General features: G+C 34.5%; 1 protein-coding gene across 1 annotated transcript; it reads left to right on the top strand.

The window, feature by feature from the left end:
* The first annotated feature begins 1,225 nt into the window (after positions 1-1,225).
* Positions 1,226-4,942, top strand: LOC149373576 (uncharacterized). The gene is made up of 8 exons (XM_089596910.1): positions 1,226-1,436; positions 2,669-2,950; positions 3,328-3,444; positions 3,562-3,657; positions 4,015-4,116; positions 4,323-4,513; positions 4,636-4,781; positions 4,883-4,942. The coding sequence occupies exons 1-4, from the start codon at positions 1,226-1,228 to the stop codon at positions 3,633-3,635; spliced, it is 684 nt and encodes a 227-aa protein (XP_089453036.1). The 3' UTR covers positions 3,636-3,657; positions 4,015-4,116; positions 4,323-4,513; positions 4,636-4,781; positions 4,883-4,942.
* Positions 4,943-15,304: the final 10,362 nt, after the last annotated feature.

Genomic DNA, 15,304 nt, shown 5'->3' with positions numbered 1-15,304 from the left:
CCCGACTGTTGATATCCTCTGCCTCATTGCGTTATTTGTTTATGAAAAAAAATCGTGTCTAAAATTTTATATAACCTACTTGGCTTACAAAATATGATTTTTTATAAAAGAACTGAATTTATTGGCATTTCCGAAATGTGTCATCAATAATGATACGTATCGAATCATGAGGCAACATCTATATATCTTCGAAAAATCTGTCTTCAATAGTTTAGAATGTAATAAATTGACACAATCATGCAGCAGAAAAACATAATTGCTAGATTTAATACATTTATCATATCATACGATAACAAAGAAAAACTTACTACGATATGCAGAAGAAATTCAAAATTCATAGATGGTAAACAATCTAATCATACTGCGATCGAAAATCAACTTCTACAAGCAGTGTATATATTTCTTAGGTGTCGATGTACAAATCATGTGAAAACAGAGGCACTGCAATAACAAAACATAACTATTAAACTGTAACCGTACAAGCGTAAGTTGTATAACAAAAGCTAAAATGACAGTTATTGATAGTAATGTAAACGGAAATTATTATCTTACTAACCTGAAATGCTTTGAATAGAATATATCTCCTGAATTAGTAAGTATCCATGGACAGTAAAAGTATCCAGAAAAAACACTTTAGGAAAACTCGATGAATAAGTTCTTTTACAAAATAAAACTATAATATTTCATTCTGTTAGGTAATACACATAATCAACTAGACTATAAAAACAACTTAAAAAATGCTCAGTCTGCTCCCCAAATAAGTCTTACTAAAGATCTGTTAAAAAATAAACTAGGACAAACTAGGACGAGCCGTATTTCATAAACACAAAACGATAAAACATCAGCTGTATTTCTGTATACCTCTGATTGTAGTAAAATCGTGTGACAATATGCGAGAGCAAGGGAGACAGCATGATAGCACTGTCGCTCTTACACACGTATAATGTGACGTTACTGTATCGAAACTTCACTTAAAATCGAGATATATGGAATACAGTCTGAGTACAGTAGACAGCGGCGCAGCAGCAAAGCTGGCCTTGACCAGCACGTGATCTCCCCCTCCCTCACTTCTCTCACCGGTTTTCGTAGGCCCACGCGAGTTGAACTGTCAGATCAGTTGTGACCCCGTTGCTTTGCGGTGTAACGGTTGTATCTGCAAATAAAAAGGTGTGCATCTCTATGTCAAGCGGTGTAACCGAATTTCTGAAGACAAAGCATCTGAGACATGAGTCGTCACAGGCCTCGTTTTTTCATCGTTAAATTCGAAATTGACACCTCGACAGAAGTAATTCCATCATCGTGGCTACAGAAAGACAAAGAAACCGTAAAATGGCCATCATGGGAGGGCGAACAGCTTCGCAGGGCCATAATCAACGAGTTCGAGCCAGGCGATGACTGGGAAACGTACCGTATTCTCAGGATTTTTTCATCGGCAAGTGAGTTGAAGTAATAAAGTATACTAACATTGAAACTGAAACTATCGTGATTTATTATTGCGTACAGTTCAATTAAGTGTGTTGTAGGGTAGGTCGTTCTTTCTTTTTTGAGTTAAAGTTCTTTATATATATATATATATATATATATATATATATATATATATATGCCTGCATGCGATGCGATACGCGAAGTGAGTGAAACAGCATTGAGGCGTGAAAGCTGAAAAAAAATTTTCAACGACAATTTTTAGTTTCAATGGTGTGGAAGGCTGTGTCAAAGTGTTGTGTATAGGGTGTGTGAGCGTGTGTGTGTGTTGTTTTAATTTTTAATATGATGCAGAAAAGATTAATGTAATAAAACAAACTGCATGAAGTATCGCAGCGCTTGCATTTTTGACTTGGACCCTTGCTCACACGCGCCTTTAACGCGCTTCAGCATGTTGCAGGTTACGTAGCAGTGCTATAGATCTCGTCCGCATGGAAGAGCGCCTGCTCCTTGCCCTCTCTCCGCGCCACGGGCTTCCCGTTGGGTTGGAGAGGGGCAAGGAGCAGGCGTTTTTCTCCTCCCGCAGTCTCCCCACTACTCTCTCAGTTAGAAAGAGAAAGAGATACGGTATGTATTGCGCTCTCTTTTGTCTTGACCACAGCTGACTCGTTGGACCGCGCAGTCCATATATATAAGTGTATGGATTCGAAAGTCAACTCATTTAAGAAAATGGCAACACCGCGGACTTAACCAAATTCTAAATCACTTCAGAAAACGCGCGAATTTTGAAAACAACGACAAAAGCACAGTACCATCCCAGTATCAGCTGTCAACTTATAAGTTAACCGAGGAGATTCGAAACTCAATTCAGTCAAGAGAGCGGTGGTGTTGCCGTTGTCTTAACTAAGTATAGACTTTCGGAACGAATCGTCAGCATGTCGCACAGCCGATACAGTCTGATTTTGACCATACAGGCATTTTTTTTTTTTCACGTATCAGCTTTTTGTGATCGTGTATATACATATTTTAAATATATACATACGTACATAAATATATAGGTATACAATAAGTTGTATACAATACACATTTTATACATGTACATATACTTTTGTTAACACTCGCAATTGATGTATCATATTTATTTTAGTAAAAGACCTCAATGAACTTATGAAATTTATAATAAATTTGAAGATCATTGATGCTTTTTTTTAAAAATTGTAGTTTTAAAAAATTGTCTTCTGTAAAGGTACCTACGAGGAAGCCGCTGACAAGGCATCATTAGCTGAGGACACATCGGCAGTCGATGAGCACTATGAAGCTTCCCAAAATAAAAATGAAAGGAAAAACAGGCACCGCAAGGATTTCGACGCATCCCCTCCGCCAGCGAAAAAACTAAAGAGAGTGAGAAGTGTTGGAAAGCTTTGTCCAAGTAATAGGAAAAATGACGAGCAGTCAGATGAAGAAGATGTAGATGAGAGCATCGGTAATGATATGAACTTATCATTTCCACATTTTTCTGATCAATCTAGTAAGTTCACGTTTTGCAATAAGAAATAAAAAATAAAAGGCGAAATACCAAACGACAGTCTTTACTTTTTATAAGCTTTTATTTTACTTTTTTTGTGGCTGTCTGTTTATTATAACAAATAAATTAACACGTGCGTAATATGTAGTTAACTTGAATTATAATTATTAAAATAAAATGAAATGTTTAGTGCTCTGTAAAAATTCAATCTAAAATTTTTGATTGCATATATTATGTATTTTTTAAATTACGTACAGTTCGAACTTCTGTGTTGGTGGATTTGCTTATTATTGTATGATGTATGCATATAGTCAGGCATGCCTTATAATAATTTTTGAACGAGTTTTATCACTTTCAAACATTTTTTTGGTAATCATTAGGAAAAACAGCGTCCAATGATGTGAATGCCAGGATGCAAAATGTGCAACAACCACATAGAGACAGTGATCAAGAAAACCTTGGTGTGAACCCAATTTCAAAATCAAACGACCCAAAAAGTAAGAAGTAACATGATTTACAATTTACATAAATTATGGAAATATTGGTATCATTCAACACGACCATTACAACTGCTTTCTTACAGCCTTTAATACACTATTCGTATATTTTTTCAGCATCAACTGATGGGTATACGAATATTCCAAGAAACTCTCATTCTGTCGCAGAGTCAACAGCAACAATCCAATAGCATCGATCTTTCTCGTTTGTTGGTAAAAAACGTGACAAGAATTGCAACATTTTGTTTTTATATTCAAGCATGATAGCGTGTATGAGTAGTACGTCAACTGGCGTATTTGAGCCACGTAATAGGCTTAGTCATCACAGTAGCTCGTATACTGACAACGCCTACAACATAAGTTACAACTCAGAATCATTAAAAAATTTATTTGGCTATTGTGGTACATATACCAGCTAAAAGTTATTCTCTCAACTTCTGAGTCGTAAGTTGTGTGGTCTATTTCCTAGATAATTGCAAGAAATGTAACTTTTTTTTGTTCAAACAATTTATGTGCTACGGTTAAATTAAATGATTGTTTTCGTTTTTTTTTTTATTTATTATGTTTTAGAAAACCATATGTCTAGCGAGCCCAATCATCCAGATTCGCGTTATATTACAGAACATGATCTACTGAATATGAGCGATTCGAAGAGATTCATATACTTAGTGGGTTCGTATCAACTTTGCTCGATAAAATATTTAATTCAAAAATGAGTATGCTTGTACATAATTATACAATCGTCTCTTGCATAATCATTGTTGAAAAATAAAAAAAAAGAATTTATTTTTCGTTACGTTTGTTACCGTCGAATTATTTATATCAATCAATTATTATTATTATTATTATTATTATTATTTTTTTTTTTTTTCGTGCAGGTGTTCAGCAAAAAGTGTTGGATTCTCAGAAAGAATTGTTGGACCAAGATGTAACTGTATCGTCAAATGGAAAGAGCTCTGAGGAAAGCGTGACAGTAGCTGGGTCAGTTTTTCCCTTTGAAGAATTTGCTCAAATTGATAACTTTAACAATACGATCCTGCTGAACTACAAAATTATGTATCAAAATATTGTAAGTAAAAGAAATAAGCCATTTACCATGTTCTAATATTACAGTATGGATTTTATAAGACTTATGTGCATGATAAATAAAATCTGTTTCCATTAATTTTTACAAAAACTATATCTTAAAAGAATTGGTAGAAAGGACGGTAACGGTTGCGTCAAAAGTATTTTAAGTATTATAATGACTGACGGTTTAGCAGCAAAATATAACTTTAAAGGACGATTCAAGAAACATTCTTTTGAAAAATTGACTAATCTTCTGAAAATTGTAATAGGTAAATAGCAATTTAATTTTGACTAACTTGCCCATGCAATTTAAATTGAAAAGGCTAAAGTATGAAAAAAAATGCAACTTATATACAACTATTCTTTGCAGATGTTACTTGTGAGAAATATGAAGGCTATACAAAAAATCATGTCGAGGAGACAATAAAATCGTGGTTGAAGCAAGCACCAAAAAGAATAAAGGATGAAAAAAAGAGAAATCGGTATGAATTTAATCTTCGTAATGTACTCTTTTGTAATGTTTTTTTTTTTTTTTTTAAATTTGTTATACATAGTTTGTATATTATATTACAGAACTCGAAGGATGTTAGAGAAAGGTGATAATATTGATGGCAGAACTACGGCAGAAGAAGATTAAGATTACCCTATCCGTTGACCAGATTGAACGCGTTTATTTCTTTCTCTCTTTCACTTATTTCAGCAGTATCTACTTATCAATACTTGTACCGCTATAACTATTGTTTTTGTTTTAACATCTAAGTTACTCATATTTACTTACTTTTTTATTTTTCTTTAAATTTAACGCTTTTTATAGTAGCTATTTGCATAATTAACAAACAAGGAATATTAAGATGAAGGGCAAAAATCATTATTAAAATTGCCGTACGTGCTCTTATAGTGTCAGAATTTAAAAGAACTATACAGATTGATATCTATAGTATCCATTCGGACTAACTCAGAGATTTTATTTGCACATTGATGCAAAGTATTATCACTAAATTCCGTAACTGTAAAATTTTAAGTATGTAGTAATAATTAGTCTGGTTTAACAAAAAACTGTATATTTTATAATGGATATCAAATTGTATTTTGCTTGATACGATTGATTGAAAATATTGCACGTTAATTTTGCAGTCTGTAAAGTATATTAAGTTATAGCAACTTTCAGAGTTTCTACTTGTTTTCTAAAACTTATGTCTTACTACATAACCCATGAAAATTCTGGCATAACTTTTATTTGTATAATTTTTTAAATTTATGATTCATAACTAACTCATTTATTATTAAAATTTGTATAAATTATACAATGATCACATATTTTATGAGTTGGTAAAAATAAATGTTATATGTTCCAATAAAATACAGTTCTGATTAATACGTTGTACTTACCTTGAGTAATTTTCTCTTGCTGAACTAATTGTAGCCAATTCAACATTTCTTAAACGTTCCTGAAACGTTTCCGAAAGATTTCTGAAACTTTTTTAATACGTTTCTTGCACGTTCCCGATACGTTGAATCTGCGATCGCTCACGTAGCGGTGGAGGCAAACACAACGTGTCAGAAACGTTTCTCAAACATTTCCAGATGATCGATCCTCCGCGGATATTTCAAGGTTTCAGAAACGTTTCTGAAACGTTCTTAACGCCCATAAAGAAACGTTTCTAGGTTTCAAAAGAAACGTTTCTGAAACGTTGTGGAAACGGACCATGCTATGTGGGATATCTTCATCGATAACCTCCGGGGCTTGTCCTACAGTTCAAAACAATTTCGATGAGGAAAAATAATAAACCAGTGGTTACAGCTGAACTGCCATCCTTAAAAAAATAGCTGAATCTTTTTCAAAATAGTATGAGATGTCAAATGAAGTATTAACGTACGGAAAAAATAAAAAAAAGTTTTGATATCAAATTCTGTGCATATAATTATGAGCATTTAGTTCCACGATTTAATTGAATGTAAGATTGATAGATAACATTCAAGCAAGAGCGAGAGAGCAAGAGTCAGTTAAATATATCGTATATAGCATATACTCGGTTGCAGTCAAAAGAGAAGAACTCGTGTTGTCGCTTGCTTTGGCTGTGCGCTCAGATATATAGCTATAGTCAACATTTCCACTCCTCTTCTCGTATAGGCACACATTCGGTATACCTCTTCTGCGTGTCCCCAAAATGTGTGCCTATATACTCTTTTTCACGCGAATCCACTTCTCTTCTTGTAGGCGCACGCTCTTCGATACGAGTCTTGCACTCTGGAAAAATGTGCGCCTTGGTTCGATGGCTGGCCGCGGCGGGTCGCCCCAATCAGTGGAAAAAAGTTGTCTCAGGCCGTAGCATTGGCGTTAGCAATCTTTCCACTCATCTCTACTGCGGGTCGAGAGAGAAAGGTTACATCTTGTGATTGGAAAAAAGTGTTTTAGTATAGTCATAATTGGAAATGAAGTATTTAAAAAATTGAATTAAAAAAATGTATTTTTTCAACCATTTCCAGCAAAGATTTGTCCACTTACAGACTATATAACGATGCCTTGTACGAAGACCAGCACAGTTCAGATTTATTTACGTGATTTTAAATAGGGAAATCAGATTTATTTACGTGATTTTAAATAGGGAAATCTGAACTGTGCTGGTCTTCGTACAAGGCGTCGATCAGGTTGTTTAATTGGAAATTTTTCTCTAATGGGGCTTCCGTATGCAATCAATGTATTCATTGTTTTATCGATTTATTTCTTTACTATAGCAGAAGAGATTGAATTGTGAGAGGACAATGTAAGTGAATTTATTTGTTTCTTATTTAAGTAACTACTGTCATGATGTTTGGTAGGGGGTGTAGGTGAAGATGGTATTCCTCCAAGAATGCTATTATTAGGTATTTCCTTTTTTTTATCGTAAGTATCCCACAATAGTGAGTTTTGATTTCATTCATCAATAAATCTTTTTCTGTCACAACATTTATTGCTGTAAATGTGAATTCGTGTATTGGGTAACTACTCTTTATTTTTATTCGTACAGTTTACTTGATCTGGTACAGAGTGTCGAAAAGTAGATTGAAATTTTAGTTTTATTGTCGTTTTTATTGTCGTTTCATTTGAAGTTGTTTCATTAGAAAAAGTAAAATCTTCATCTGGTTGAAATATTACAGATTTCTGATTAACGTAATTGTTTCGAGATGTACTGGGTTTGATTGAAATGTTAGTCTGCCTTGGTGAAATTTTTTTATTTTCTCATTATTTATTCGATTCTACTAACTTCCGAATTCTTGTTACTTGAGTTTCTCATTATATTCTATATGGTCTCTTTTGTAGGTGAATTTATTAAACTTGGCATAAATTATCAATTTCTTAATGGTATTGGTGTGTCAGATTTCGGGTCACTAAACTGAGGAGTAACGTGGTGTCGAGTTCAGATGACAATATTTTACTTGATTTCTCCAGATTTTTTTTCTTTGGTCTCGCTTGTCATTCTATTGGATTTCGTAATAAAGCGTCAGCATTAGTCGTATATCCACCAGGTTTGTATTCATATATGTACTTGAACCTCAAAGTCTTGCCCTCCATCTATTGAGCCTATTTATAGGATTTTTGATAAATTTAATCCAAGATAGTGGTTCATGATCTCCGTAAACCGCAAATTTTCTGCCGTATAAGAAATGTTGAAAATATTAGACTGTTATCACTACTGATAAACATTTTGTAACAGTTATAAAATAATACTTTTCTGCTTTATTTAGAGTTTTTGACATATATGTTATTGGGCGTTATTTTGCTGGTTGTCGTTAGCTCAATACGGCCCTATTAGCTATATAGGATTCATCTGTTGTTAACATAAATGGCTTATTTGAGTAAACGCAAGCTAACACAGGTGCTCTGCACAATAATTTCCTGAACTCTTCAAAATTTTTTTGTTGATAATCTGTCCATTAATATTTTTTTTCTTTCCTTAACAAGGACGTTAAAGGCTCTGCGATTTTTGCAAAATTTTTATAAAATGACAGTAATAGTTCGCTTACACTAAAAATAATCTATCATTCGTTGGATTCTTTGGTTCCGAAAGTGTTTCAACAGATTCTAATTTTTTTGAATCTGATTTAACTCCAGAGCTTTCAATTTTATGTCTTACATAAACTACTTCGGGCATTAACAATTAACACTAGTCAAGTTGTAGTTTTAAATTTGATTTTAAAAGTTTTTGAACATACAATTATGTCATTAAGAAATATAAATAACTGAATGTCTTGTAGTCCTGAAAAAACTACGTGCATTAATCACTGAAATGTTGCATGTGCATTGCATAGCCCAAACGGCATTCCTACATATTCGTAACTAGCAGCCCCACCTTTCCAGCTTCGTCCGAGACTCACTAAATTGAACAGAGTAGTGTATTGACACGTAATGTAAAACATTTTCAGTTGAAAATTTTACATCTATTCTTGACACTTTTGAGGACAAAGATCGTCTTATTAAAAATATTTTGTTTGGAATCCATGCAGTTTATTCGCCATTACCATTACTAACTAACAAAGCAACAAAGTCCTGAGAGCTTAACCTAACTCTCTTGCGACTATAGGCATGGTTAAAACTTTTGTGAGCCCTGAAGGCTGTTTTTTATCAACTTTATTAAGTTTTGATAAATTTGTTGGCAAAGTAGTTGAACGTTCGATGACCCCAAAAAGAACTGGTGAGCTAAACTCTCTCTTGGCTAAAGTTTCTAGCAAACGTCACTGCCTGGATACTCCAAGGTAATCTTATCTGGCCTATTGTTGTTGTCCCAAACTGATCAGAAGAAAAACTTTAACGTCTGAAGCATTGGAGCTAGTCGTAGAGCTTTTTGCCAATTTCTCTTGGTGTTACTCCAGAGATGTTGGTGTCTGAAGCACCTTTTATTGCAGAGCTAAGTCATTTTGGTGATTTAAGGTAGAGAGATTAGTTCGTGATGCTTGTCTGCTGGAGACTGTCCCGTTTACTTCAGTTTATTTTTCCTTTATAGCTTCACTGTTAGGTTCGTCTAATGTAGACATCAGAGAGAATTGGTGATTTCGGGTTGGATGCTCAGAGTTGAGAGAGTTATGTAGGGTCATTGGTGGCTGGGGTTCCAAGCCTTGCGATAAAAAACTCTGCTTCTAATACCTGCCAGTGTTGAACTGACGTGATTTAATAGTGGCCGGCTTTATATAGTCCTCTAATCGACAAATCGTTGCTAGAAATAGTAGTAAAAATGGGTTTTTTGGCAAAGTGGTTGAATGTTCGATGGTGCTAAAAAGAACCGATTAGATAGATTGTTAATTAGGGAACGTAAATACTTATAATGGCTCTGAAAAGGGCCAGAGGTAATAATTCTAGTGATACCTTGTTATGGTGATAACTATTGTTATAACTATCATTACTATTATTATTATTACATCACATTATTATTATTATTATTATTATTATTATTATTATTACTATTTTTATGAGTAATGTTATTATTATTATTATTATTTTTACTAATTATTTATTTTTTTCTATATCAAAGCTCGTCCAGAATGCCTTGATGCACGATAGGAGGGGGTACGAACCCCTTCCCTGAATGGGACATGCAGTCAGCCTATAAATGCTTATTTCTTGCAACGCTGTTCTCAGCAATATTGACTAAATACTCACTTAACTAAAAAGATTTACCTCCTGGGACACCAAGCTCGAATCCACTTTCACATTAATACTTTGAGCTGGGGCCACGGAGTGATGACCATTGACGTAACCTTTCATCAGAGTGTCGTAACCGTCGTGATGTTGCCTTTTCTTCATTTTGTTTGGTCGAATGCGGTAAAATCAATTCTCGTTGCTTCCCCTTGCTAATAGTTCGGGTAAATTTAGTGCAGCTTGGGTCTGCAGTGGCTTCTAGCTTCCATCCTTTTAAACTCTATCTGCGTCTAGTAAGCACCTTACTTTTGACCTCTTCTAGTGCCTGTCTAAATGCTGTGCAGCAGCCACTACCCGCTCCGTGTTTGGCACCTTCTGTTCCGCAAGCGAAACATTGGACCTCCTCCTTGCAATCTTTTTTTCGGTGATTGCAGCTGCTACGTCTCATCATTTGGCAGCTTGTGGAGCCTATTAACAACCTCTTCATTTCTTCTTTAGATCTCGCATCAGTTTCTTTAGTATTTATCAAAGCTACCTGCTGCCCTCACTTATTCTTTTCTAGCAGTATCACTGTTCGTGGCGAACAACCAGCGATTCTACTCAATGTACGTTCGACGTCAGCCTTCTCGGTAATTCGATCCAGATCCCAGATTTCGAGCGTTACCTTTTTCTCGTCTGTTTTAACAGATCATAGCCCTTAACGGTCTTAGCTATACTGCTAATCGGAGCCTCTCTGTCCTTTACTCGTTCAACTTTGAGAAGACAGTCTTCTTTTTTAGTTGTAGTGACTCATTTAACTGTGATCTCGCCTTCCAGTTTATAATCAATCCTTATTTTCTTTAGGACGTCGGCAAAGCTCTATCCTTTCGCGATCTTAACGAGAATTTTCTTCTTTTTTTTGATGGCATTATTTCGTTTGCCGCTATCACTGCCATTAATTATTATCTTGAGAATAAGCTCTTGATTTTCCCGAGTCTTTTTTCCTTTTTTAGGAGAGAGGTTAGGAGTTTCCGTTGGAGCTGTCAGGCTCCTGTTTCACTTGCCTGTCAGCACGCTTTTTACGGATCTAGATTAAATAGATCGTGTGATTCTCTTCCTTTTTTCTGATCTGTACATCTTTTGCATCAGATTATCTTTCGTTTGTTCCAGGAGGTTTTCCATTTTCTTTCTAATCTCTTCACGGATATCCTTGAACTCATATAGAATGTTCAACGCAACTGTCATACTTTTTGTTACCGGCATTGTTGTTTTTGTGTACGTCGGTGTTACTACTTCTAGTACTTAGCAGCCTGTATCGTCCATGATTGGGCAGGAATGTAAGGCCCTTCTAAGAGTGTTTTTTATCAGAGGTCCTCTCCTTGCCTTTTTTCTGGACGCCTTTGTAGCCTTACCCAGAATCCACGAGACTAACACCAGTCACCCGGGCTTTCACCATGTCGGAACTGGTGGTGGATTTTCTCGAAGAGGGTACTTATTTGTTTTTCTGTTTTTTAATGAATTTTATAGGGTTAATTTTATCATCTCTGTATAGAAAAGGTGAAGGTTTAACTGGTCTGCTTTTTACCATAATTGCATTTAATCGATTAAATGATGATTTTAGACTCATCACGTGAAGTTCGTAATCTGTATCGATTAAATTTACCGCAACAGGACTTAGAGTGCATGTTTGCTGTAGAACTATTTTCTCTCATTCGATTGTATTAACTTAATTTATTTGCATGCTGTTGATTAATGCTTTATAAATAATTAAATTCACTTCCACGTCTAAATCTAGTATAAACATTTCTGTAAGTTTACGAAATATTCCGCAACGTAACCTCATTGCTGGTGATTTTCCTATTGTTCTTGCTCGAAAGGCTCTGTAGATTTTATTTCCATAATTGATGTCAGACACGTGATCGGATTCAAACTCGTAGTCACGTCCAAACGGCGAGTATTGTTCCCGTTTTTTGGAGAGTTAGGACGAGAGTCTTGGTATCGTACTTGATTATAATTTTGATATTGCTTTTAGTTGTGGTACTGAAAAGGGGCTTGTTAAAGGTAAGGATAGCCTTGAGTGTGAGGATGAGTTTAATACATTTGTGGGTAGGGAGGTGGATAAAGCGGTGGTGGTTGAAAATATGAAAATTCTTGGAAATTTTGAGGTCAGTAATAGTGACTTGGTTAATTACTTTAGGGTGATGATGGTGTACGACTTGTTGGTAGAGTACTTGATCGACGTTGAGGTGCGTAGGTAAGTGTGGGATGTACAATTTTTTAACTATACTCGTCAAATTTTGGTTGAGCCATCTTGACATCGTTTTTATCGTAAATATGCGGGAAAGAATTTCTATTATGGGTCAATGGGTTATTAAAACTGAACTTTTTTCTGGTTATCAAACTGAGTAGGAACAGAAACAGGAATTTGGGTAACATTCACTACCGAAGACTTAAGAGTCGTAAAAATAGAGGTCGTGGGTATGACTTTGTAAACGTACTTGGCCTGATTGAATACTGGTGGGCACGTACGTTCAGTAAGTAATGCAGCTTCTAAAGCTTTGTAAATATATCCTTAGGTTTCGAAAATGCTACACTTAATCTCCACGAGTCAGGTAAAACGTTCATTAACGTTACCCCAAAGTAGTTTCTGTAAGAGAAATTATTCTATGATTAAAATTTTAAACTGTTTCATTTTATTTTATTCTAGTATTTAAAAGTTCTGCCATGTATTCTTAATATGATTTGGTTGGCGAAAATTCTTGTTTTAAATGTTTTTGCAACTGATCAATAAATGCAAAAGTAAAACCTATTAAACTCTCTTGAGCTTCATCTTTGAGTGTAGAAATAACTGTGTGGAGGTATATAGGTTCTTGTGCAGCTATTATTAAAGTTAGTCCAGTTTCTACGTCTTTTAAAAAGTTTTATTTTAGTGTCATTAGTGGGTTTCTTAGGGTTCAGCTCATAAGGTTTATTTAATCTTTTGAGTTGGGTAAAAATTTTTATTGAAATGATATGGATAATTTTAATAATTGTATTGTTTTATTAAAACGGTATAAAATAGTTATTTTTTTAAATGTAGTTTACTCAGGTCACTTTAACAAGGCTTGGTATTAATTATATTACTGATAAATAACTTACATCTATCACTAATTCTTGTTACTACTGCTTCGGAGTTCTCTAATGCTTCGTGCAGTAATTTCCAGTGTTTCTTTAAACTACACGAAGGAGTTCGTGGATAGTAAGATGTTGCGGTTTCTGCTTTCTCTGCTATCACTGGAACCACTTTTGGCGGTCCTTTTTCGCTGTATCTCGCTTCTTGGCGTAGTCTGATACTATTGATGTCTTCAAACAGCACCCAAGTTGCCTCAGCCAACCCGTTATGCATTACTTGTATAAATAAGGTAGTCGCGAGTCGCGGGAGTCAAGAGTTTACTAAATCTTTAGAGGACGGATGACAGACTTAAAAAAATAAATTTGTTCTCTTGATTGTGCGTTTTTCTAGTGTTAGAGCGGGTAAAAAAGGCCTTTGGTTGAATTAGATCAAATGATGAGCGATATTCTTGCAACTGCGTTGACAGCAAAACGATTTCCAGACTTTAGTGTTATAGCTAATCAAATAGAAAAAAAGAACTTTCTGCAACATTTTTGTATGACCACTGTAAATTGAAATATTTGTCGAAATACGTCAAAAAAAACGGCATTTTCGGGAAAAATTTCAGTTTTTTAGTTCCTGTATATTTCTCATACGAAATTAAGTTGGTTGAACCCCTACATATTGTTTGTAATGATATTTCAAAATTATTCCAATATTTAATTTGATCACATCAAGACAAAACGAAAGCTTCTTGGTTTTAATGACACAAGGACTGGGCTGTTTAATGGCCTTAAAGTGAAGCTCCATTGTTTTGACATTTTAATTCTAAAGAATATGAATGTTTTATGACTAAAGCCTCTGAATTGTCATGTTATTTGTTAAGAAAAGTTATTCAGTTTTGAAAGTGGAAGAGTTTTTTAATAAAATTTGAAGAAAATCAAGGTAAAGTAGTAATTGAATTTGTAGGTTGCACAATTACAAAGATACAACGAATTTACTAAAAAAATAAAGTAACTGCTCAATTTCTAAAAAGTTTCTAAAAATATCAGAATCTAATAATATTCAAGGATGGCCATGTAAAGCGTGCAGAAGGTAGAGCCCCATAGTAGAGACAAATATTATTTTTTTTTTTTTTATTCGTGCCACCCCTGTCAGCAGTGCTGCCCCAACAATATAGCACTGATAGAAAAGATAATAATACACCCTTGGAAGGAAAGTTGAGTTTGTCCCTGCTAGTGTAGACACAAATTTTACCTTTAAAACGGCATATACTTCAAGCTAGTCTCTTGCATTTGTCTACACAGCTACTAACCAACTGTAATATTTCTGTGCTTGCATCCCTTTCCATTTTTAAAATGAAAGACCTGACAACAAATAAAAATCATATTTCAAGCATTCTGCAGTAGAAGCCAAAAATATAGAAACGGCAGAGAATGCATATGCAAAAAACTAAAAGAAAACAATATTTATTACTGGCTTGCTGTTGTGGAAAAATTTGTCAGATAAGACTAAAACATAACTTAGCTGTTAATTAAATTTACTTTTATTCTTCCTTTGATAAATAAATAGAATATCAAGGAAAATTTAAACAGACAACGTATGACAAAGACTTTTAAGAGGACGTGAGATAGAAAGACGAATAAGATACGTTACTATTGCATTATTTACAATATAAATTTAAAGAGTAGGTTAACGCCAGCTCGCATAGAACACACTAACACTACTGCACACATATTCGGTAAAACCTGACACCACAATGCCGAGTCAACGATTTAAGAGAAAAGTATATTGTAAGTAAGAGCAAATAAGGCCTTTGGGCCGACGGCTGGTTCCTGACGAATAAAAATTGAATTTATTTGTTTGTAGAACGAATCTACGAGGTCTGCCCTTCATTTATAGAGGTTTGGACGTAACACTGATATTACACTGAAAACGTTAGCGTTTATAATGATTTTAATTCGTGGCACTCGTTACGAAGGTTTGGTCGTTAAGGTACAGACAATAACATGGTTTTTTTAAAAATAAACTTTCCCAAAAAACTGTGTTTTCTGGCTCTTTGATTACGTTACAATATAATATTGCTCAATTTTATTAGCCATTTTTAA

Source organism: Copidosoma floridanum, unplaced genomic scaffold (assembly GCF_036245765.1).
Source record: "Copidosoma floridanum isolate Cflo_tuat_1 unplaced genomic scaffold, Cflo_Japanese_pri ptg000030l, whole genome shotgun sequence".
In the NCBI taxonomy this organism is placed as follows: domain Eukaryota; kingdom Metazoa; phylum Arthropoda; class Insecta; order Hymenoptera; family Encyrtidae; genus Copidosoma; species Copidosoma floridanum.
Note: the sequence above shows the minus strand (reverse complement) of the source record. Positions and strands in the feature narration are given on the sequence as shown.

What these genes read in the sequence shown, in the direction of transcription:
- LOC149373576 (XM_089596910.1), top strand. Translation starts at nt 1,226, where the DNA reads ATGAGTCGTCACAGGCCTCGTTTTTTCATCGTTAAATTCGAAATTGAC. An exon ending in CAGGATTTTTTCATCGGCAA is followed by an intron (nt 1,437 to 2,668) that starts GTGAGTTGAAGT and finishes TCTTCTGTAAAG; the next exon opens with GTACCTACGAGGAAGCCGCT. An exon ending in AAAATCAAACGACCCAAAAA is followed by an intron (nt 3,445 to 3,561) that starts GTAAGAAGTAAC and finishes ATATTTTTTCAG; the next exon opens with CATCAACTGATGGGTATACG.